The 25,887-nt window shown below is 39.5% G+C and overlaps 1 protein-coding gene across 6 annotated transcripts in view; it reads right to left on the reverse strand.

The window, feature by feature from the left end:
- Window positions 1-25,457, reverse strand: part of ATP7B (ATPase copper transporting beta) — a 34,854-nt gene extending 9,397 nt beyond the window's left edge. The window contains exons 1-14 of one of the 6 annotated variants that reach the window (XM_085578302.1): window positions 25,162-25,457; window positions 11,553-12,780; window positions 9,798-10,034; window positions 8,530-8,693; window positions 7,581-7,742; window positions 6,454-6,530; window positions 5,933-6,107; window positions 5,198-5,431; window positions 4,921-5,012; window positions 4,674-4,801; window positions 3,437-3,591; window positions 3,115-3,249; window positions 2,057-2,251; window positions 400-582 (exon numbers count right to left, since the gene is read on the reverse strand). In XM_085578302.1, coding sequence (XP_085434428.1) covers window positions 400-582; window positions 2,057-2,251; window positions 3,115-3,249; window positions 3,437-3,591; window positions 4,674-4,801; window positions 4,921-5,012; window positions 5,198-5,431; window positions 5,933-6,107; window positions 6,454-6,530; window positions 7,581-7,742; window positions 8,530-8,693; window positions 9,798-10,034; window positions 11,553-12,732 — 3,117 coding nt within the window. In that variant the 5' untranslated portion in view covers window positions 12,733-12,780; window positions 25,162-25,457. The other 5 variants (XM_085578295.1, XM_085578278.1, XM_021526599.4 and 2 more) reach the window with 5 other exon arrangements.
- Window positions 25,458-25,887: the final 430 nt, after the last annotated feature.

The raw sequence follows: 25,887 nt of genomic DNA on the forward strand, positions 1-25,887 counted from the left end.
TTCAAGTTTTAAAGCCTTTTGCCTAATTCATTCAGATGAGCAAGTGACTAATAGAAGTGACTATAGTCAGATAATATGAAATGTCATCACATGCATTTGTTTCATGATGTTATTTTAAGTATAAATATTCCTCCTGCATATATTCCTTATTTTCTCATCAGTTCAAGATAAACTTAGCAAGATCTTTCTTCAGAATTCCACATTGTTACCAGAAAAGCACAGCTTAGATACACTGTCTGGTAATGTCCTGACCAAGATGCACAACCATGCAATCTCCCAGCTTTCCAGTCTGTTAGTGCTTAGGCAGGCCCTTTCCTCTGGGACCTGGCCATTTTATACAACAATGCTGCATTTTCACAGGTGCCTTCAGGCCCTGGATGAAATAGGAAGGCTAAGTACCTCTTTGCAGTATTTAGTGACGGCCATTCCCAAAGGATGTTCACTGCTGGCTTCTGCTGTACCAACAACCGCCAGTACCTTCTTCAGGGGGAGCACAGCTGTGTCTCCCATCAAAAGCACTCTCATGACTTTAGGAACTCCATAGGTGATGGTCCCAGTTTTATCAAACATCACAGCCTTGATCTGCAAGAAAAAAACATAGTTACTGCCCCCACAAGCACAGGGATGCTTGTATGTTTATGGCACATAAATACAACAGTCAAGACTTTAATAAACAGTTGACTATATCCACACAAAGACAGACTAAATCTACAGAAGCAAGAATTCCTCTAGGTAACTTGAACTATCTGTACAGGAGATCTCCTAATACTTCCTTACTCATTCCTCATAAAGCTACAAGATCATCCTGTGCCCATATCAGGATCTCAGACAACAGTGTAATTGTAGGACTGAAATGCATTCACATGCAGGAGTCATGTAATGGCACCTTAATCACTTTTACCACAAGGTATGTGATGCAAATAGGAATTTTTTTAATGCAGTTCTAAACAATTAACAATAACATTGAGGAACAAGGGCTCAGGAAGTGGTTTGGTCATAGAGAAGATGTAAAAGGTGCAAGAAGTTCGAGAAACAATAACCTAAGCAAAATCGATGTCATGCTATTCACCAAATTCAGCCATCACTTGTCAGCCAGGGCAATGGGTCTTGAGGAATCAGAAATAAACCAAAAAAACACAGCTCCACATATACTGAAACCCAGAGATAAAGTCAATTCTAATCCTGAAAATAAACACAGCAGAGAGAAACACAAACCCCAAAAACTTATCAAAGTAGGCACTTATTCCGTATCCAGCTATGCCAACACACCAACCTTGCAGAATCACAGACATCACCTAATTTTCAAAGCCCTGACCATAGCCTTGCTTGGATCCGAAAGGAAAAAACTTCCAGCATTAATTAGCAGTCTTTTTCATTTTTTTCCCAGAGCCTTGGAAAAACTTCTTGTCAAGTAATAACAAGAATTATTAGTCTGATTAAATTGCTGTTACCATCCTCCTCCCTTAAAATGTTCTGCATACGTCTAATACAGCCTATCACAGCATGGTTTTGATTAATTTTCTTTTCAGCAGCTGTGGACATATCAAACTTCTTTCTCCTTCAACCTCTTCCTCCTCTTTGCATAATTTTTGTGTCTTTGAAGGCTTTTTTCTGCCTCCCTTCTGTCCTTCTTGTCTATACACTAAAACAATTTCAAATAATTCTTTTCCTTTACATTTTAAACTACTGATCATGAACAATATGCATTTCACAACAGGTCTCAGAGGAAAGTAAAAAACTTCAGTGGATTATTGGCTCTTCTGCAGAAGAGGATTAGCATGAAGAGGATTGCCATGAAGAGGATTAGCAACCTCACAGTCATGAGATTGTAGGGTGTGCTGGCTCTCAACACTTTGCTGTGACTACTTTGAAGAAGATTCAATTTATCTTCTTAATTTTAACAAGCAGCAATCAATTAAATAAAAAAAAAATTAAAAAAAAAGAAAAGAAGGAACAAATTTCCACCATCTTTCTTTGGATGCAGGATTTCCTGGGGAATTATATTTCATCTAGCAATAGCTGGAAAAGCTACAAAAGTACAGAATGAACTATTAACCTGATGTGCCATTTCCAGGGGTTTTCCACCTTTGATGAGAATACCATTCTGCGCAGCCACTCCTGTTCCCACCATTACAGCTGTGGGGGTAGCCAGGCCTAAGGAGCAAGGGCATGCAATGCTCAGCACAGTGATTGAGGTTTGAAATGCAAACCTCAGTATTATTTCAGCTTTTGAAATGTTTTTGCTCTGATTCTGCAAGAAGATGGAAGAGAAGGGTGAAAAAATAAAGATATGTAAAATTGCCAACAGCAGATAACATAGATGTACAATAATCACAGTCATTTCAGAAAACAGATTTATCTGGAAAACTTCAGTACAGGAAATCAATCCATTATTGTTACTGTAATGCTAAAGAAAGGTCAGTGTAATTAATTGTTCATGGCAGTATTTTCTGGACTTTTTGCTGCTCAAGCATAAAAAGCTTGTCTCTGCTCTGAGTCTCCCATATGTCAACATAATTTTGTGGGATTTCCTTTAAAGCTCAGCAAAGGACAATGCTATTTACAGATACACAGATCCTCCCAGTTGCTGAGCATAACAAATACACATCCTAAAGATAACAGAAGCTCAGCTTCTTTCTCAAGACAAAATCATTATTTGCCATTAGAAACAGGAATGCCCATTAAAATTTCAGACATAACAGGAATGGCTCCGCTCCTTGCAATGCACCTATAGATCATATTTAGTCCAGAAATAATGTGAAAAATTTCCATTTCTAAGAACCCCATGCAGAACTAAGGGGTAAATGCAAAAATATACATAGACCTGCAGAGAGATTTTAAATAGTGAAATTATCTGTTCTGTGTCGAAAATACCATGATTTACAGGAGAATTTACAGAATATTCTGGGTTGGGACTCACAAGGATCATCAAGTCCAACTCTTAAAGTAAATGGCCCATACAAGGATTGAACCCACAATCTTGGTGTTATTATCTAACAAACTGAGTTCCTCTCAGGGTGATTATAAAATCAAACCCTATATAGAAAAAGTATGTTAATTACATTGGAAGACATCCTAACACAAAAATCTAGTCATAATAATAAAACTACTTACAGGAAAATATTTTTTAATAACATCAAAATTTACAAAACCAATTGTGATCCATACTATCAATGTCACAGTTGAAATGATGATAATAAATGGAACAAAGTATCCACTAAATTTATCTGCCAGTTGCTGGATGGGTGCCTATAAAAAAATATATTCAGTTATTTGCATGTTCATGATCAAAACATATAAATATGAAGAGTTCATGAAAATACACAATAGTTTTGGAAAACCACAGTTTGTTGAAGTGTGTAAGTATCAAAACATAGAATCTTTTTATTATTCAATCAATATCTGTGAAGAATGTTTTCTTCTCCATTATTTTTACCTTTGACATTTGAGCTTCTTCCACCAATTTCACAATCTGTGCCAGAGTGGTATCATTACCAACATGCGTTGCATTAACAAGAAGTGAGCCATGTGCATTTATAGAACCAGCAATCACCGTGCTCCCAGGCTTTTTAATGACTGGCATAGGTTCCCCTGGAAAGAAAAGGTAAGAATAAATGAGCCAATACCCCTAACAACATAATCCATTAGCACACAGCTCATTCTATGTTAGCAAAATCAGTAGGCTAAGGAATAATGACCAGAAATCACATACTGGGTATCTCTGTCTGGTAAAGACATGGATAGGTAGTGTTGTATTTTTATAAACCTTTTATAGGATTAATTTCGAAGCAAATGCTGTTTCATTGGTTGTAACTTTTCAGTAAACCACCCCTCAAAAGGGCAAGGAGCAAATTGGTTGGAATAGGTACTTCTAGGACTTTCTCTATTAATACTTGGCATAGCAATGGGAGTTTGAGAATTCTGTCTTTATCTCCATGACCCTAAGTTTTCAAAGACCAGAAAGTTTTTCTGTGGAAAAGTTCCTGTTCTCCTGCTACCTCTGCATGAATACTAGCTCTAGAACATCTTTATTTTCTCTAATTTTAGTGGTAGTGATAACAGCTGGTTCCCTGAAGCTAAAGATGTACCTGTTCCCAAGTAAAGTAAAAACAGAACTAGAACAAGTAATCCAATGCCAAAACAAATTTTTGTATCTTTTACTTCATTTATAAGAACTGTACAATGCATTGAATCCTTACTACATATACAAAATGAAAATTTCAAAATATGTAAAAAAGTTCTGTGACCCTTAATAAATATCAAATTTTAAGTCTTTCTTTCCCGCTCCTTGCTCATTGAGATTACCCTGTCATACAAACTCCAGCATCTCATCAGTATTTCCACATCATCCTTTAGAACTTATTTCTGAGAAGGTACCCTCTCTATAAATACATTCCAGAGGAAACTCCAGCCAGATCACTGGAATAATTACAATACTGTTACGACTCTACTCATCCCATCAGTAGGTTAGTAAGTGGCCAGACTGAGAGGAAAACCTTCAGTTTTTTAGGGTGTGCACAGATGCAGGATTTGAATTCAAGCTTACTAAACCACAGCATCCATTAAGGTGGGCAGCTATTCAGACAGCAGTGTTTGGGTTGGGTCTGTTCTCTTTTCTTGTAATAAAGAATTCCAGAAGATTTCACTTCTTTGTGTAAGATAAGGGAAGTTACCAGTAATGAGAGACTCATCTGCCATAGAATTGCCTTCAATGACCTTTCCATCCACTGGGAACTTTCCACCAGGAACAACTTTTATAATATCACCCCTTTGAACCAGTTCGACAGGTACTTGCTCCTCCCTGCAAAAGACACAAGTGGAGCAGGCGGGTTACTTATGCCATCCACTTTCAGATTAACTGGATCAAGCCTAGTCTGTGATCCAGGCAGGCTGAAGGGATTTTGATTCATAAATGCATACCTGACAATAGAGTGGCCAGGTCCAAGAGTCACCACAGTGGCTTCCGTGGCTTGAAGAGACATAAGCTTAGCAAGAGCTTCAGAGGTCTTACCCTTAAAAACAGATTAATGTTTAAGATACATTGAGATATATAAATCTTGATGTGTACTTAACACAATGAACTCTAAACAACCTTTCATATTATAGATTACACCAAAACCAGCTGACTCAAAATTCCTCTGGATAGTTTATTCCACTCCTATCATAAATACACAATATTGGTGTGAAGATGAGTTACCTTGGCTATGTGTTCCAGCCATCTGCCAAGCGCAATGAACACAAACAACATCGGAGGAGTGTCAAAGAAAGTGACAGGGCTTTTCTCTGCCTTTTCAATGATTGCTACTATCAGGATGACGCAGGAATACAGATAAGCAATCGTCGTGGCCAGCACGATGAGCACGTCCATATTGGCTGTCTTGTGCCTCAGTGACTTGTAAGCTTGTACATAAAAATACCATCCACCAAGGAACTGTTGGTGTGAGCAGGGACAGACTCATATTGAGAGCAGTAACCACAGAGTACATAACACTGCCAGAGCAGAATTAAAACCATGTAGTACATAAGAGAAGGCATTGCTGACCCAAGCAAATTTGTTACTGATGTAACTTCAGGTCTACTAGGGAACTGTTTCCATTGACATCCCTTTTTTCTCAAAACCAAAGTATACAAGGCATAGAAAAAGAAAGTATTTACCTACAGCTACCCAATTAGCTTGTAGATGATTAGGTATCTATTTTAATATTACCTTCTCCACTTAGAAAGTATCTGATGCAACTTTGATAGGAGTAAGAGCTATGCATAAAAACAGAAAGAATAATTTGCAGAAAAGTGCCACTTCATTCATGTAGGTGGTACAGACAAAAGAGCAGGCCTAATCCACTCAATCTTTTAATTTCTGTCTTTATCACATCAGATTACATAAATGGGAGATGCATAGAAAGTAAACCCCTAGGAAGCAGTATGGACGTACCTGGACAAAAGTGCACAGGATAAAGAACAGAAGATTCAAAATAGATAATCCAGGAATGAGGTTCTGTTCCAGCACCTTAGACCCATGGTCTTCACCACTGGATATTTGCATATAAATCATTATGACTACAACTGGGATACCAAACACTAGGCTGAATAAGAAAGATTTCCTCCACCTGAAAAAGAAAAACTGTAAATCCATGGGTTTTTTACACCCCACTCAGGCCCAACTGTGCTGGTAGTGCAGGGCTGGGGTTATTAGCATTGTACTAACACACAGCTTTGGGATATTTGCAAAGATCCAGTATTTTGGAAGAGCTTCGATGTCTGCAATATGTTTAACTGTACAGACTTCTGGTAGTTAAAAACTAAAACTAATGAAAGCAATAAAAGCGCAAATGGTAAAATTAAATATGTTTTACACAAGACTAACCTAATTAACTGGGAAAAGTGCTGGGGGGAGTAGAGTTACAAGATATGATCTAGACATGTTCTTTAGTGAGAGAGAAAATAAATACTTACTGCTGTATTTCCTTTTTATGACTCAGATTATGTGCATTTGGAGCTCTTTTAGCCACAGAAGCATGAAAGCCAATTTCCTTTTTATTGAAATGGAAGGAAAGATAAGTTAGTTTTGATGAAGCTAACCATAGTACTTAAAATACATTTAAATTACACTACTTTTAGAAGAAATATCATAAAAAGACACTGTTCCATGTTTAATAAATTCCAACCCTTTATTTACTTTTAGATTCTTCCAAAACGAGAGGATATTTCAGTCAGTAGTCAAAATTTGGACTGCAAAGGACTTCCAGCACCTATACATGAACACAGCGTATAGATGCAGTAAGTGTCCAAGCTCTCAGGCATGGGGAGCTTCCACTGAGAGGTGAAATTCTACTGCACTCCGCCTAAAGGAAAATAGATGCCCTTTCACCCCCACTAGAATAATCAGGAGATATGGGACATACCACAAAGGAAGTTAAAATGCACAAGCTACTGGGAGCTAGACAACCATAAAAGGCAAAAAGTCCCTGCTGTCCTCCTGACAACTCACTGCATGCACCTCAAACAGTATGATCCCTCCTGGTGGGACAAAAAAGAAAAAGGTTTTCTCCATATCTCAGCCATCACAACAGTAGATTTTATGATCTGTGTGATTACTGGTAAACCAGGACTTTTTCATTTAATATCAGGTTGTATCACAAGCTGTTTCCATTCAAAAATATGTAAGGATAGATGCAAGTGTGTACAGAAATATGTAATGCTTGTGGCATGAGCTGTGGCAAAACTTCTTTTACAGCCTTTGTCACTGTCAAGAGAAAGAAGTATATTTTTATGAATTAGCAACACTTCACTGAAATGACTGTGATTCTACACACAGAATTCCAAGGAATGAATATATGACATTTTTGCCAGATAAAGATAAAAAAGGTTTATTTTGTAGTTTTTAGTGTGTGTTTTTAGAGTAACAGCTGGGGAGCCTGTGCATTCCTGTGGAGTACAGCAGCCTCACCACAGGAGCATAAAAACATGGCAATAACTATGGCATCTACAAAATCAGTGAAACCTCTCAAATATCAGCTGCTTTTCTTCCTTCTAAGTTTCACCATGTAATTGTCCATACATAAAAAATTTCCAAAGCCTACCTTGATTACTTTTATAATATCTCGTGGACCAATAATTTCAGGATCAAACTGGATGTGAGCTTTGCTAGTTGCAAGTGCAACTGAGGCAGAGAATATGCCATTTGTTCTCATGAGTTTGGATTCAATATTGTGAACACAAGAAGCACAAGTCATCCCTGTAATCTAAAAAAAAGACAATTTTGGGTAGTAAGCAATGTCCCACATTCACCCAATATTTGTGGGTGTACTTGAGACAAGGCCTCAGCATAAAGGTTTCATAAGCTGTCTTAAATGATACAAAGCTGAGAACATAACTAGCCACTTTTATTATAAAATTGTGCAGAGAGCAGAAATAATCGCAGCCATGTATTTGCATGGCAGCACTCAGACATGCTATTAATTATAAAAGTATAACTAATATGGTTCTATCAACATTGCCAGAGCCAAATTCTGCATGTGTAACTTCATCTCTCCTAAATTTTCCTGTGGCTTCAATAACGCATGTTACTATTTTGTGATCTATTAACACAGCAGCAGACTGTTGTTCTCTGTCTTGCAGTAACTATCTGTCAGAGAATAAAAATTAGTATTTGAGGAATCCATACTTCAATAAGCAATTTACTAATTTTACTGATTTTACCAAAAGCTCCTAGACCTCTATGCAAAATCCTTAACATTCACAATATGTATTTGTTGACAAATTCTCAGTTGTTCAGTCTGTACTGAAATGCCTTAATGGAAAACTTCTGTTTCATTTCTGCTTGCTAAGTCTGCACACAGAACTATCCCTTTTTATTTCAGTGCTTTTGGATAGGTTCTTCTAAGACAAGCTGATTTTGTCTTTTCAGCAATTGTAAAAAAATAGTGTCACCAGCCAGAACTGCTGAAGCAAAGCTATTTGCAAGAAAATGAGTCTTCCACACCTGACTTTTCAAAACCAAACATATAATTTCAAATACACATGACTTACAAGAAGCTCCACTTGCCCTTCTGTTTCTGCATTATTTTCCATAATGGTAGCTTCAAAACCCAAATTCTGGATCAGCTGTGCTATTTCAAGAGGTTGTATGAGTTCTGGCTTGTATTTTATCTCTGCTTTACCTGCCATCAGTGCTACCAATACTGAAACAATTCCTGCAGTGGTAAAAACAAAGAATATTAGATAATGTAGCTCCTTTGATGGAAATAAAAATAAAATATTATAAGTGACTCTCAGTGAGGACTGCAACAACTTAGAGATATTATAAGCCTAATGACTTCTCTCTGCCTCCTTCTAGTGTTGTTCCCTAGTCACAATAGCAAAGTTTTCACAGAGATGCAGCCACACTGCGTTCCCCTTTAGCAATGAGAGGAATTGCAACATTTACATAGGGAAGGACGTGAATTTTGCTGTGATCTAATGAGACAAAAAGGATGTTTGGAAGGCACCTTTACATCCACTGCTGCAAGATCTACCCTACACTCCTGTAGTTTAGAACGAGCCCCACAGCACAATGCTACACCATTTTATTTTCCTGTTCTCCACCCCTCCTTATTTTTTTAATAAATAAAAAGCCCACAGAAATCTACATTTAGAATTGAAAATCGAAACATGAAGATCACAAGGCAAAAAAAAAATTGTTTTGAAGAGCTAATGCTTTTTTTATTTCTAAATCAAGGCAGTGAGACCACCACTGGGATACTGGGGAGAGAATAATCAATAAGCAAAACCTCCCAAAGGCATGCTGACACAAATGAAATCAGACTTTGCTAAGTCTCATCTGTTAATCTTCTACATGGCCAGAGGAAAGGCAGCCCTGGCCTGCAGACTTCTAGACCAGTAAACACCACTGTGCCTAAGCTTACCCTGGCAGTGGAGCCATACGTTTGTTTGCACCTGCTTGTGCAAATATGCCCGAGCATGCCTGAGCTCTTGATGGCTCTGGGGGAGATGGATTGCTTTGTAAACCAACAAGGCCCTGAAAACTAAATGGCAACTGTTTCTCTGCTCTTGTCTTCAGACTTTTTTGAAATTTTTATCACTTTACAACCTGCTACAAGTATGTTCATCATGTTTGCCCACCAGTGCAATAGGATAGTTGAACAGTGACATAGCTATGTTAGCACTAAGAAAGAGCATGAAGTCTATTTAACTTCCAGATGTTGTATGACAGCCTCTCCTTTTATTCTCATAGAATATCTTTTCCATCCCATAATCCCTTATTACTAGACTCATTATAGGAATCTTAAATTTATTACCATCTTCTTTCTGCAAATTTCTTTCAATGGTAGACACACACGATGCACAGGTCATGCCTGTGATCTGTAAAACACACTTTTCTTCTCTGGCTCCACTGAGCTGGTTTGACCCATCAGGGTGAGGACTGTCTGGAAGAGCATTCGAGACATTGCCTTGGCGAGGAGGCTCTGGAGCTTGAGGCTGCACAGCAGCTTTGCTGGCATCAGGCTGGCACCTCTTTTCTCCAGTGGCAGTATCTTGAATAAACGCACAATACACAGAACTATTTACAGTGTGACTGGATGACACAAAAGTACAAACAAGTCACATTTATCAACCACAGAAACACTCACAGTTGTTTATAAGGTAACACAATAACCTTGGTCTCTATATGGAAATAATGTAGGTTGTTACAATGCTTATAAAGCTACATATTCACTAGTACCACTTGCGTGACCATCTAACTCTGCAGAACTAGCTTTCCACATTCAGATGGCAAATGATTCCCTCCAATTTCAATAGCTAGAGCTGTCAGCTACCTTCATTTGATAAAGATATATTGGTATCTAGAGGGTCCTTATCCAGGACAGAGTGTAGTCCAGTCATACCTATTCTGTCATTGTTGCCATCTGTGTAGGACTCACATCACTTCATCTCAAACAAAGAAAACAGCAAGCTTCTCAACAGGTTTCTCTTTATGGCACAGTATTCACACTACAAGTACTGCAAAATGAGTATTGGAAGCACCCCAGAGATCTGAACACAAACAGGCCTCCTACAAACATTTTTATTTTTTGCCAGGTACTGAACAGATGCACAACAGCTCCAGCTGTGTTCACAAACTACCTCCCTGTGTAAAGGAGCAGGAGTTGCTTCCAAATGTGTTAAACACAGGGGGGTCCCTCCTTTTCCAGATGAAGTGGACGGTCTCCTACCAACAAATTTTAAGCCAAACCAATTATAATTAAACACCACATACAGGCCCCTCCTCATTTGTAGTAGAACCACAAATTCAGAGGGATTTGACCCATGAGAGAAGTGAATAGTATGTGGTTTTTAGTGATCAATCTACTTAATTTCAGGTAAACTACATCAGTATTTCAGAGCAAATATGTTTAGTTGAAGCAGGTGAAAATTTCCACATTAGAAATTTGCCAGAGAGGAGATTGTGCATCAAAATAACTTTTTAAACATTGAGCACATGTACAAAATGCATACACTGATGCAACTGCCAGTTGTAAAACATGTAAAAGCAGCTGTTCCCACTAAAAGAGTACCTGCATTTTGCCACTTACCTTAAAGCAAGGTTTAGTGAAGTAAAGCAGACAAAAATACTCAAGAAATAAAGGTCAAAGGCTAAAGACACTGAAAATAGGTTTTAAATGAAAGAGACTTCATTAAGTTAGTAGATTTTAGTATTCTTGAACATAAATGTAAACATTTAGCTTTATAGATCTATGTACAGCAGCCTGTAGACATAGGAGGAAACCTACTTTGGGGATAAGGAGATGAGCTATTTGAAAGGCATTGTACCTCAGACTTTTTGGCTTCATAATGTAACTCAGCTCTTACACCCACTGCAGTTATTTAGGGCTGAAACAAGGTGCCTTACAGCTGAAAGATCTCTCCCTTGCTAAGTCATGTTGGATCAGGCCAGACATTCAGAAGGGACAATGTCAATGTGATGCTTTACGAGTTTCTCTCCAGGAATCTCAATACAGACCTTGCATGACCCACCTTGGCATGCTACCCACAGAAAAAAAAACCACTGTTACCTGTCAGCACAGAGGCATCAAATCCCATGTCTTCTATGGCAGCTCTTAACTCTTCTCCACTAGTGACAGCTGGATCATAGTGTATGGTCCCAGTACTGCCAGCAAGGGAAACTGACACGTTCTGCACTCCCTGCCTCTGTGATATGGCCCCTTCGATGGACTTCACACAAGAATTGCAGGTCATGCCATCAATCTTAATAACAGCTGTATGTGTCGTGCCTTGTGGTGGCTGTCTGACGACATTGTATGTGAAAGCACCTGAGGGAGATGCTGCTTTATTTGCTTCTGAACCACTAAGGAGGCTAACTTTAAAGTTCCCAGGTGGAAGGGATTCAATAGCTTGCTGCAGAGCTGACAGGGTGATTAAATCTGGGCTATACTGTACCACAGCACATTTATTCTCCAAAGACACTTTAATACATTTTATGCCAGGAAGATCTGATATATTTCCTTCGATGTTTCTGACACAGGACTTGCAGTGCATGCCCTCTATCTGTACAGTCGCTGTTGCTGTGCTACCCATCTCAGGGACCAGCAGATCCTGCCCATCACTCTCGAGACTTGCAGATGTCTCCTTAGGGTTTGCATTCTGCAAGCGCTGGAGATCAAGGGCACCCAGCTTCAAAGGGGCTGATTTACTTTTAATGGTGCAGTCATACCCCAGGTCACTGATGTGTCTCTTGAGGTCCTCAGGCTGAATGATGTAAGGATGGTAAGCAATAATTGCTTCTTGGTTATCAAGTGACACCTTGATTTTTGCTACACCATGCAGTTTCCTAATCTTTCCTTCAATGTTGGTGACACAGGACTGGCATGTCATGCCTTCTACCCGAAGCTTAGCTACCGCTTCTTTCAAGCTTGGCAAATTTACAGTTGCTGTTGTCAGCTTCTCTTCTGCTATGCTGGCATCAAAGCCCATATCCAGAATTTCCTGGCAAATCTGTTCAGGGCTTATTTCCAACTGCAGATACTTGATAACAGCATTGTTCTGTTCAAGGGAGACTTTAATTCTCAAAATGCCCTTCACCTTGCAGATTCGGCCTTCTATTGACTGCACACATGATTGGCAAGTCATTCCCACAATGTTGACTACCATAGTATGCTCTTGGGAAGGTGGAGAGGACATGGTTTCAGAGGTCTCCTCATAGCCCATGTTGTCAAAAGCAAATTTATGTTTCATTGTAGGCTTCAGCTCACAACCAGGAGGAGAATCAATGTTAGACAAAGCCTAAGGAGAAAGTGGAAAAGAAAAATAAATGCATGTGTCCTCAGCTCTGCAAAAGCAACAACAGTCTTCATATGCTCTCAAGCACATACTAGGAGTGCTCTCAAATTAGTCTATAGGTGAAACATTATTTTCCAACATTATTTTACACTTTGAATATATTACCAGTGAGTTATGCCCATGATGATGAATCAGGCTTCTGACAGTCTATTGAGCAGCAATTGAGAAAGTACTGACTAGAGATATAAAAGCAAAATTTACTCAGTATTCCTACCCCAACTAAGTAATTTAAGATCTGAGTTGTCTGCAGCCACAGGATACTTCCATCACACAGCCTGAGCTGCTCTTCAGAGCACACTGTCACTGGCAGTGTGTCATAGTACAGAGTACACTGACTGCCTCTCCAAAAAGGTCATAAACTGGCCCAGTTTTGCCAACCTGCTACTTCCCAGGAAGAGTTCAAACCAAACCAAAGAAAACCAAAAAGCCCAAGAAAACAGAATCATGACTGTTCCAGAAGCCTGAAATAAGTTGATGCAGGGAGGGTCAGCTGTATGATACTTGAAGAGCTATATGCACACACACAAAACCTAGGCTCTCTGCATTTAATATGAATTCCTTTTAACTTGAAATCTGTATCTAACAAAAAAGCTTGAAAGACACAGAACTGTAAGCAGATATTTTCACTATGGTTTAATTTTTTTTACCTACTTCTGAGACGCCTAAGACTATACATTGCGCTACAGTAAGTCATTGATTTGATCCAACACTGATTTTCAGAGTGGCCAGTACTGAAACAGGCTAGCCAGAAGTGAACTATCTCTCAGTCAGATCATAGGCTCTGCAATACTGGAACTTTACAGCTGAATGCACTCAATTCAATTGAAAAATAAATATTTTTAAAAGTGCCAATGCTTCTCACAGAACAAGTATTGCGAGAATAGTCTGTCTCCAGTTGCTGGAGCCATGTGATGAGAAAGATTGAAAAGGGCAGGGACAAATCCTAGATTGTCAGATTTCATGGAAAAAACATGAAAATCCATGTCCATGATTTAAGGTAACTTTAAATACTAGATATCTACATAAAAGCTACTAAGATAAACCTATTATCTTGCCTGCAAAGCCTTGGGCTCTCTGACATTCAACAAAACACCTAGTGCTGGGCATTACTGCTGGGAGAGCCTGGAGAAGGGCCCACTGGATCAGGCTTAGTACTGCAGATCCTGTTCCAATGACCCACAAGAAAACTTCCTTCTCAATACCACAGCATGGATGAGAAGCATTTAGGCTGCTTAGTAACACTAGACTGCATCCAGTTCATTAGATGCAGTATTCAAAATTCATTAACTTGATTTTGTTTCACGCTTAGACAGTTTGGGAATAATGAGGTCTGGGGTCACACAAACTGAAAAAACATAAGACAAGAAATTTGTTTTCAGCCTTTTCTAAACTGTATTCATTAGAACAGGAGAAGGAATGAGCAAGTTCAACTCTTCAAGATTATGGTGCAGCCCCTCAACTATCCTGACAACGAACTGTCCCTCCTGCTCCCCACCTTCTCCTTGGTCTCATGGCTGCACTCCAGTGATGCTGGGGAAGAAGAGCCAGAGGAATATTTTAGTCCTGGCATCTCCTTTTGCCTCCTTCTCCCACAGGCCTGGTAGTACCCAGGACACTGCTCTCCTTGCATTTCCCACAAATTAGTGAAATCCCCAATATATATGGAAAAGTGCCACAAGCAACTCCTTTCAAAACAAAGCATTAGCAGTTATTCAGACTTCCCTGCAAAGGTGGTTCCCTGTTTAAGCACCACAGAAAGACAACCAGGACAACCCCATTCTTGTGTCATCCGATTGCTGTGACTTCCCACAATTTGAAATAATAACCTGGCCTTGTGTATGGGAAGCAATCTTGTCTGAAAACAGCCTCCCATCTACCACATTTCAAATGTGGTCTAAACTCAAACTCCCATTTATTGTAAATACTGCCTCAAGAAGCATTATGTGAACATTGTCTGTCATCCCCTCTTCCCTGTCCCCAGTGCCCCAAGGACACTGCTTGCAGTGGCCTGCTCTGATCAAAAACACCCAGTGGAATCTGTTACAGAAGCTCACCCTGTGATGTACTTCAGCTCACTGGACAAAGGTATTTCACCTTCTGCATCTTTGATGAAAGAGAGCATGAGCAGAGGACACAAGCATCCTCCACTCTCTGCTTTAATGCCTGTCTGGTCACCACTTGCAGATGAAAATCAGGAACCGTTAGAGGCCTTATGTCCTCCACTGTGTTCCCTCCTCTCCCATGCTCACTAACTGTCTCAGTTTTCCTGGTACCCCCCACAAGTGCCAAAACATTGAAGAATCTACCCCCAAAACCAAGAAAATGTGTGCAGGTACAAACACAGTATTTAAAAAGCCTTTAGTATTGTTTTTAACAGCTTCAAAAAAAAACTCCAAGAAACAGCATAGGCAGAAATACATATATGTGTGTATTTGCAAGAAGAGTGTTTCTACACCAGATAAGAGGAAAACAGCAGATTCACGTTAGGGCACAAAGATGAGGCGTACAGAAATATGTCCACAATTTTCCTTAGGCACACAGTGGTTCTCAGAAAAGGGTTTCCTGATACCAGCTGACAGCCACACATAAAATAGCATCTATGAGGCTGTATAGCAATTCAGAGACACTATCTGCAAGAGGATTAGAAAAGCAATCACCACCAAAAATGCTTGAGAGTCTCAGGCACTGCCCCTTCTGCTTTTTTTCCGTCCAGAGAGAAATATGAACAAAATAATGGAAATGCATCTGACTCTACATCCAGAAGGGAATGTGTGAAAGAACTGGCCATAGTTACTCTTGTCTCCACACCAAAGGAGAATGGCTCACTTTTAACGGCAGGTATACACCAAGTCTATTTGCTCTACCAGTCTCATACATATTTTCACCGTATCTATATGAAGTATACGCAAATAATTACACATGAAATGATGCCAATTCTTTCTCTCTTTTGTTCTGCATGTAAAAGTTGGAACTGAAAGTGCACAGCAGAGTGAGTCTCTACTCTGAAAACTAACAAAGTTATGGAGCTTATATTAACAATACAAAAAATTTGAAGGAATTTGAGAAATCATTGACACAGAATCAGTAATAGATGGAGAGATTCTTTGAAGAAAGCACCAGAATTGGTTGGAAAACACTTGCATGTAGAGGAGAAGCTCTGAACCAGACTCAAGAAGAGTAGCAAATGTTCAGGAGCGTGGCACCTGAAGCCCACATCTCAGTATGAGGATTTCAAAGCAAGAAACAAGGCATGAACAACCCTTGATGTCTCAAACAGGAGCTGTAGCACTCATGCTTGTCCTGGGGAAAAGCAGGGCTTGGGAACAGCTGGAAGAGGCAGAGGCTCATGCTCCCCTTTCAGACTGCCTCCAGCCAGCAGGAAGAAGATGATCCAACAGGAATATGCCCTGGGGCCGGACTAACTTTTTGTGAAAGCATGGAGGTAGAGGTCTCCAGCAGGGAGATGCTGCTGGATTGGAAGCACCAAGTCTCAAGACCTGGTTTGGCACAGAGCATCTAGTGTTCATGGCAGGTTCATTTGGGAAAGGCAGTCTTAGCCCATGGTCTGTATGGCTGGTGGGCAAACCCACCCTTAGAGGCCTAGCATCATGTTGACCCATGGTACCCCAAAACAGGGTCCTTCTTTTGGATAATCCCATTCAAATATGCAAAGGCTGAGAATTCAAGCAGTGAAGGGATACATAATAAATCTGAGAAAAACAACTGAACTCAGAAAAAAAACCCAAAGACACAGAAACCATGGTACTGGGTAGGACCCTCACACATGCACACATGGTGATCCATGTCTTGAGAATGAATGCAACACCATGGCTGTGAATTCAACAAGGTTTGTGCCTTCTTTGGCTTCACAGCCCAGCTACCAGCCAGCCCTGGCTGAGTCCCCATGCTGCCTCCATTGATGCATTTCATGGTCACCTTGTGGGATGGCCTGTCACCAGGAAAGCCATCCCTCTACCTGTTTCCCAGGTGCAACCACCTCCAAAATGCCACTACAACACTCCTGGCCTCTGCAGCACGAGGCTGAAGTTGTGACAAGTGCACTCCACAGCTCCCTGAGTATTACCCACACTAAGATCCAGCACAGCACTGCTCCTCTCTGCTCCTCCAGCAAGGCTCTCCCCCTTTCTCTGGAACTGCTCTCCTGCCCTCCTTTGACTAGCCTGCAGGGATGGCAACTTTCACATCCTAAAACTCAAGCATCAGATTCCTCAAAGTGATGCCAGGCATCAGCTGGGGCCTGGCCCACTCAGCACCTCCCCCTCTCCCTCTCCCTGCCTGCTCATCCACAAATGCTGGAGGTCGCTGAACCTCTCATCCACTGTCCTGAAGTTTTGGGCTGCTCTTTTCCCTGTATCTCTGTGGGTTGAAATCAGTTATCGCCCTCTTACCTTTGAGTGCACAACCGCTGAAGAATTATCTTATCTGTGTTTTACCCTCCCTACTTCCTTCTTTCACAACCGTCTGATTCACGGCTTTGGATTCAGGCAGCAGAAGCACACAACTGAAAAACCACACACTAATAATTAAACGCTTCAGATGTTTCCCAGTTTATTATAGGCAGCCAGTGAACAACAAAATGAGGGCAGAGAAGCCACAAAAACATCAAAGGTCACGAGTCTTCAATTTTTTGCCAGTAACAGCAGCACTCTGGCACACAGAGTACCCAGCAATTCTATCCTTATCCTCCTTAACATTTTTCAGTGCATCTCGTTAGAGTATGTTGTTTAAATGTATTAGATCATAACTGGTTTGTCTTTCTCCCCTTGTCTCCCAAAGGAAGATTAACAAATGTCAGTAGCTACTATATTCAGTAACTACTTACAACACAATTTGTTATTTTTCAAACAGTTCCTGAATCTTAAATAAGGAAAAACATGAATATCAAGATTCAATCAGATTATTACTACAAAGCAGCCTTTATGAGCCTTTTGTTTCCAAAATACTAAGTCGATTTTACTAGTGCTTCTGCCAAGGGACTCCTATGTCCCATCTGGGATCAGGCTTCTCTAACAGAAGAAACCTGAATATCAAGATTCAATTATATTACTACTACAAAGCAGCCTTTATGAGGCTTTTGTTTCCAAAAATATTAAGTTGATTTTACTAGTGCTTCTGCCAAGGGACTCCTATTTCCCATCTGGGATCAGGCTTCTCTAACAGATGATAGGGAAAGATTTAGGCAGCTGAAGTTAGTCTTACTGAAATGACCTACACTGTAGTCAACAAACCACAGAGACTTTAACAGGCACTTTTAAATTAAAGGAAGCTATGTAAGCCAAGTTTGGCTTATGGGAAAGGGGAAAGGTTTGCTGTAAATGAAATGTGTCAAATTTAGAATTAAAACAAGGCAAACCTCTTTGTGATGTTCTTCATAGCACCAGTACTTGCAACATACATGTCCCAGTGAACTGAATACAGAGAAGAGATCCTTTGGTAGAACAAAGCCATTTATGTCACGATTGTTTTCTAGCAAATATTTATAATACAAGAAGTAACTAGAGGCAGAAAAAGCCTTCAGGTATATTTGGTCTCTTACGGCTGTTATTTCATTCCAGTCTAATACTATCTGAGCCATTCTAGCCATACATACTTTCAAAGAACATGAAAACAGAGAATCACAGAACATTCTGAGTTGGAAGGGACCCACCAGGATTATCAAGTCCAATTCTTCAGTAAATGGCTCATGCAGGAATCAAACCTACCACTTTGGCATTATCAGTACCATGCTCCAACCAACTGAGCTGTGTTCTGAGAATTTATTTTCCTTAAATATTCACAATATTCACTCATCCAAACTACATTACCTCAGTGTACATACATTTAAAACAGCAAAACTCTTTTAAAATAATAAACCTCATCATGTTTCTTTCAGCATTGATCTTTCTAAGAATCTTCCCCATAGCAGTTAATCTCCAGAAATACCACAGTTATATACAACACTGAATTTTTTCAAAAAGTTGCTCAGATGTATTTATCAAGAACTTCACTAGCAATCACTTACTAGACATAAAAAACTACTTACCTACAGTAAGGACCTTTTAATGTTTCTGCAATTTCTGTCACTTCAAACTAAGCTTCTGTCAAACTACTGGAGCAATCGGAGCTCAAAAGGAGAAATACTATTATGTTTCCTTCCTAAGAATCACCACTCTGTATTATTAGAGGTGGAGCTGAAACAATGCTCATTAGCTTCTACAGCATAAGTCATCATTAACATCTCATTTCAAAGATTACTTCCAGAGGATCCCCAGAGGACTTTTTGTACTGCTTGTTATGGGGCTGGCAACCACGCTGGGGATTGAGACAATTTAGATAAAGGAGGTTTAACTTCCTTTAATATACAACCCATGTCCAACAGGCTTTGTTTTAAATTCACCAGTTCAAGAACACCACTTCCAACATGCACAAACAGACACATACCCCTGTGCTCACTGACCTGCCTTTCATCTGTATTGACTTCTGTCATTCCCGTGGAGTAACTCCGCAAAACTTTCTCTTCTTTCTGCAAGTTACTGCTTGCTTTTACCGGAGATGCCGTCTTGGACTTTTCACCAATAATCAGTAGTTCAGGCACATCACAAGCTGCCTGCTGTTTACGAATAGACACCAAGGATATGTTTCTGTCGTTTAAAGTAGCTAAGCAGGACAGTTCCCTTTTCATTTTATTGTCCAGTTTTCTCTCCATTATTTTTCTGGTCTTTAAATATTGCAATGCCAAAAAAGGTTTCACGAGAGCAGTTATTTGGTGTCCTACAAGCCACACTTCTTTCAACTACATTTACAGCAGCTTGAAGAGTTCTGCCCGTCTAATCCATGGGCTTATTAGGCATTCATCAGGAAATACCAGATGCAACCTGCGATCCTTATGTAGGCTGCTTGCTGCACTCAGCTACCTGCTCTCCCTGCCAGTTTAAATGTTTCCCACCAATTGGCATCCCTTGTGCTTTCCCAGCTGCGTCCGGCACTGCTGATCTCTGCACACGGCGTTGCTGCAGGCTCAGCCAAGGCTGCCTTTCACAAGCTGCTCAAACATGACCTGTGTGCAGCAGCCAGCGTGTAACCAGCCCACACAGACAGGCATTAGCTCCTTGTGGCCATGTGCACAATCACAGCTCCTACACAAGGAAAACGCTGCTCCATTTCCTCCTTCTGTGGAATTACCGGGGGTTTCTTGGATAAAATGAAGTCCCTTCTAACACTGAAAACATGCCCATGATTACCTAATTAAATAAGGCTCCTAGACCAAAGGTCTTTCCTTAATTCAGGGCACAAGAACATTCATTCTTTGTTTCAAGAGGGAAAACAAAAGAGTGAGTACAATATTTACACATTCTAAAATGTGCCTCTTTACCATCAGCAAGCTTTACTAAAATCCAATGAACCAAACAAAATTAAATGAGCAATTAGTGCCAGAAAAGCAAGGAAAAAAAATATTCTCCTTAAATTCTCTGGGCAACAGCAGGAACATCTAATTTAGACAGCCAGGCATACAAGGGGTACTACCACTAGAAGTGCCTTGAGTCAAGCCTGAATATATTTCTCTGGGATTGCCCAGAGCAAATTCACAGCACAATGCTAATGCAGTAAGTGGGGTCTCCTGTTCCCAAATCCACAGTAGTGCAGTCCACTTCTGAAGGCACTGCAGAACAGGCTCATGCATTTATGCATTTATAAGATTTATAAAATATAACAGATGTAATTATTTATTTATTAGCAATTTCCATCCCCCTGCCTGTGCAGTGGCATCACTGCACACTAAAGCCTTAAAATAATTGTTTTAAATTTAATTAGAATATCTTGGACTTGCTGGAAAAAATAACAAATTTAGGCAGAGGTTAGAGGGTAAAGACCTCAGCATATCTCTGTTGTGCCACACAAACCTGAGAGATAAATGACAACACTCCACCTGACAAAATAATTAGTATAATATTTATAATTTCTATAATGTGCCTCTTTACAATCAGCTAGCTTTACCAAAAACCAATGACAGGACCAATTCAGATTCTTCTTACTTCTGAAGGCAGAGGTACACCCCTTACATCCCTGTTACATAGAGACTGGTCCAGAAAGCCACCATGCAGGACATTAGCATCCAAGCTTCTCTCCCTGTCATAACTTCCTCACAACTATGGATCCTCAGTTCTTGGGAAAAGAAAGTCTTCTGCCAGGGAAGCAAAACTCCAAATACTGCTGCAGCACTATTCTGCATCATTGTCTTAATACACATTGTCTTAATACAAAGAATCAGTGATAGCATTAAACTTTTTAAAGGGCTATTTTTAAAACATTTTGAGAAACAGCCCTTCTAAAGATGATTACTACAAAGTGTCTGTGTTTGCTTTGCATTTATCAAACCAATTAGAGCCACATCTGATTTCAGTTCAAACACTTTAGTGAAAAAGAAAATTGTGCTAAAGGTGATATAATTTCAGGAATTGCTGGTTTTAACTGGTTTTGAAATAAGCAATTGAAAATTACACAATTTGACTTATGTGAAAAACTTCAGTAAAATGTTTAAGTACCAAAGCTAAGTCTACATACTAAATACATATATAAAGTTAAAAACTACTATTCATCCTTCTAAAACAAAGCAGGCCTCCCATCCCAAATCAAAGATATTCAGAAATTCAGCTCTGTGTTCTAATTCCAAATAATGGCATTTTCAAATTAATGATTTTCTAAGGGAACAGGAGTTCCAGTTTCTGACCACCAATAAAGCATATATTCGATCCACTCATCTCTGACAGTATCTTTGTATTAAAAATATCCCAAACCCTACTGAGCCTGGGGTTAGTTATCTGAGCATGTAACTAATATTCAGAAATATATTGTGATCAAAAATAATGTAAAAACAACTTAGGTTTTTTTTCCTTTATTTCAGGTTCACCAGCAAAGCTCAGCTTAGACTGAGAGAATAACAAGATGTTGAATAAGTATCCAATTCCCAATTCCCCTCAATCGCCATTTTTCCCCCTCACAACTTCTGAGCAGCCCTAAGATAAAAATCCATTTGTTTCTAATAGCAATGAAGAGAAATTCTTGCTCAGTGCCCCACAGTCCTTTGCTTTTAGCAGAGTCCTGAATACTGATTTGGAGATAGAGAAGAAACACACATGAAGTTGCATTTTGAGCACATTTCAGTTTATCCACATTAAAAAGAAGGATATAACATAGGAAAAAAGCTTGCTATAGTTCTTCAGACAAAAGGGGTAAGATAAATTCTAACCACTTTAAGTACCTAGTTTAGCTGTGGTCTGGAGCAGAGCACTGGCAAAAGAAGTCTGTGCAGCTGACAGTCTTGAGCAGCACTTGGAGAAGAGGCACCAGTCACAAAGCAGAAACCACTGAGAATCTTTTAAAGCTAAGTACTTCCTATTTACATTAATACACAGGACTGAAAGCTCAGAGGTTCTGCCCCAGCTCAATCACCGCACAGCGCTCTTATGGTTCAGGAGACACTTCAGGAAGGGATCCAATATTGGCACTGAAGGCTGGCAACATCTGCCAGGGAAGTGAGGCAGATGCTTGGAATTAACCTCTGCCATTGGCTGCTGCTGCTGCACTCCAACATACTGCTACTGGTTTCTAAATTATTTTCTCCATTCTATTTCAATTAATTGCCCCTCTACAGTCTAAGCCAATTGTGTCAGCTGCAGACTGAGGGTGAGCATTTTACTTTAGGCTGAAATAGGAAAGGCAATATTGCCCTTCTCATCTGATAGCAGTACCACTCTGATTTAAGGCAGGACTTTGTAGAGCTTAGTATTTCCACCAGAAGGATTTATTCTGGCTTGGTAGTATGAAACACAGATGACAAATAGAAAACAAACCTGCTGCCTTCACAGCTTTCTGCTAGTGTTTGGCAATGGTGTTTGCATTTCAAGTCAGAAAACACAGGACATTCCAAGAAAAATAAATGCCTTTGATTTAAATGTTCAAAGCTGATTAAACATGGGTTTTCCCCTTTATTTTACCTGTATTATCAGACTACATGATAAATATACAAGAACAATGTGTTCTCATATAAATTTGGTTTCCCAGGTGCATTCATCCTTGGTTTTATAGGATACCCTGGCCTGTGTCTAATCCCTCTACTTCTGTAACCAAAGAAAGCATCTTACAATACCTTGAAAGATGGGTTGAAGGGAAAAAAATGGGGACTGGGAGGTTAGAGGGTCATATTTCTTTAATCTGTGTGGGTAAAAATGAAAAACAAAGTTCAGTGAGAAGGAGCACATGCATTGGCTGTAGGTTACCAGGAACAAAATGCTGCACACCTTAGGAGCACAAACACTGCAGGAGCTTGATGTATCAATCTGAGAGAGGCATGAAACAAAGAGTGGAGCAGCACAGAGGTGTTGTGGTCATGCCCTGTTTAAGACAGTGCAGCTAACAGCAACTAAGCCAAAAGAATGTTCCAAATGGCGAGCAAAAGCTGACCTTTGCTTCACTAACTCAAAATACATATCACTTTTCATGCCCCTGCACGTGCTAACGGACTAAAACCTGTGCATGCTTTACATGTATGACTGTAGTCTCTCAAACTACATTTAAACATGGTATGACATCAACTTTAAGTTTTCCCTTTTTCCCTTCCCTCAAAGAAAACAATATAGATATAGCTTAAGTGGGGCAGGAGGCTAAAGGAGACTCCACCTTTGAGAATGCCTAAGAAGTAGGATTTGAGCACTCAGCTATACTGAGTCCTTTTTTGGGAAATTTAAAAAGCAATCTTGCATTTGTAACCATAATTTAGCCCTATAGAGCCATTTAGCAATTGAATGTCTTTGTCACCAGCCATATTATTAATATTTTGTGTATTCACACATGATTCTCAGATGATGCATTTATCACCAGCAATCTAGTAACAACCTGCATTTCCATTGCTCAATAAATGATACTACCTTGTACTTGGCCATGAGAGTTACTGAATGCCAAAAGACTTCAGATCTGGCTGCACAAGCTCTTTGAGCACAGCCAGACTTATGGTGAATTGCAGTGTTCGTGCATTTGTAACCACGATGCTTCTTACTGAGCACACCTGGGCTTGCAGAGACACATTGGCTCTGCATTTCTGATGCTTTGAGCTGAATTGGCTACCACTCAGCTGTCCCCAGTCTCTGTGATACCTGAGATCCAGCTGGACTGAAAGGGGATTATTTTGTGCCAAATCTCCTTCCTCTTAATGCAACAGAAAACTTAGCCTTACTCTTAAGGCAACAATCCATCAGATAGATGAGAGGAACTGGTTCAGTTATGTGCACTTCATGTCAGTGCCAAAAGGGATGTATTGGTATTAACACATCACCCTAGAAATCCAGTCTCCTTTGAATGTTAATTATGTTCCTGCTCTCCTCTTCAGACATCATTTTAAACCACCAAAATACAATCATGCAATCAACACAAAATTCAATCATACAATCATCACAAATATAATGAGGCATACAAACAATGATATGAGGCTAAACCACAAGTCATTTCATATTTGACCATATTTTGAGTTATTCCTAATTTGTCTTCAGGATAAAGTCAGCTAAAATGTTTGAATTCCTCCCCCCTTTCCCAGTCTTAGCAGAGTTAGATTGTATTTGGTTTTAACACATACAATTCAACTGCAGGAAATGGAGCATTTCATTAAAAAAAATTTTAAAAGGGAGGATGGGGAAGTAAAGTAAAAACTCATAGCACAAACAACAGTGCTGGCAACTCACATATATCAACAAATTACTTAAACATTGCTTGAGAGTGAACCTGGGAAACACCCAGCCCTTGTGTGAAACAACTATTTCTCCTCTGTCAGGGCCCTCCTTATACAAAAAGGGAATTAATTAGTAAAGATATCCACTTTTTCTTCAAACAAATCCCTGTACTTGCTCCATAATCATTTTTAAGTTGTACTAAGCAACTCAAGCCTCCCAGTTCCCCCTACAAATCAATCAGTCACACCTGAAGATTTAGTGGAAGCTCAGTCATATTCATGGTACAGAACTACGTCCTTTATTCTCCTAACTGACATACTTCTCAGTGAACATTAAAAAAAAGGCCATACTTCATTTTTATTGAAGAAGCAAAAAAACCACCTCTTTACCTACGTTTGCACCTAGTTTTGAGCCACAAAATCAGAAAGAACTCTTCGGCCACAGTCATAAGAGAACTGGCAGCAACTAGATACACAAGTGTTTCTATAGCATAAATGGTACAGATATTTCTTTTAACAGACAAAGAAGCATGATCATTATTTCTTACACTATAAGGAAAAAAGGAAACTACAGAAATCTGAAATAAAAGGAAACAAAATCCTACCTGCTATGATTAAAATTGCTTAAGAGTTGATGACCTAATTTCAAATCAAATCTGCTCAGACCTTGGCTTCAGTTTTTCAGGAAGCAGACTCAATCTTCTCCAAATATTTAAAAAGGTTTGTTTGCTCAAAACCAGCAAAACTCAATGAAGTCCCTTGTTTGTAACAGGGCCCCAAAACTCACAGTGATCTTTTTCATTCCACAGCTTTTTGTGTGATTGCAAATTGCGTGGAACTTGGTACTCTGTCTGCTTTTAGAAGTGTTGGTTTCATCAAGATAATTTCTGTTATCTGTTTATACTGCAGAAATTTGTTTTCAAGACCTGGAAAAAAAACATGAAGCTGATCTTACTATCACACAAAAAGGCACACCTTTTGGGTCAAGGTTTAAGTGCAAAGAACAATTGCAATCAGCATTAATTCATTTGACTCAAGGTTTCCACTACTCTGCTTATGCTCCAAAGATTTTAAGAAGGCTGGCAGAACTTGTCAGGCACTGCCACAACAAACCCAGTATTTTTACTTCCGTGTTTCCAACCTAATTTTCTGATCTTCTCCATGATTTGCTCTTGTTCAATGCTGATTTTGTCTCACAAAGTTTGTGCAAAAGCTTTTTAGAATTTCATGCAGAGAAAAGGGACTTGCATTTTATCCATTTTAATTGCAATATTTAAAATACAACTTGAGAATGAGTAATATTACAAAACTATTTTAAAAGGCTAATTTGA

This window comes from Lonchura striata, chromosome 1, assembly GCF_050655825.1.
Source record: "Lonchura striata isolate lonStrDom1 chromosome 1, ASM5065582v1, whole genome shotgun sequence".
Taxonomy (NCBI): Eukaryota; Metazoa; Chordata; class Aves; order Passeriformes; family Estrildidae; genus Lonchura; species Lonchura striata.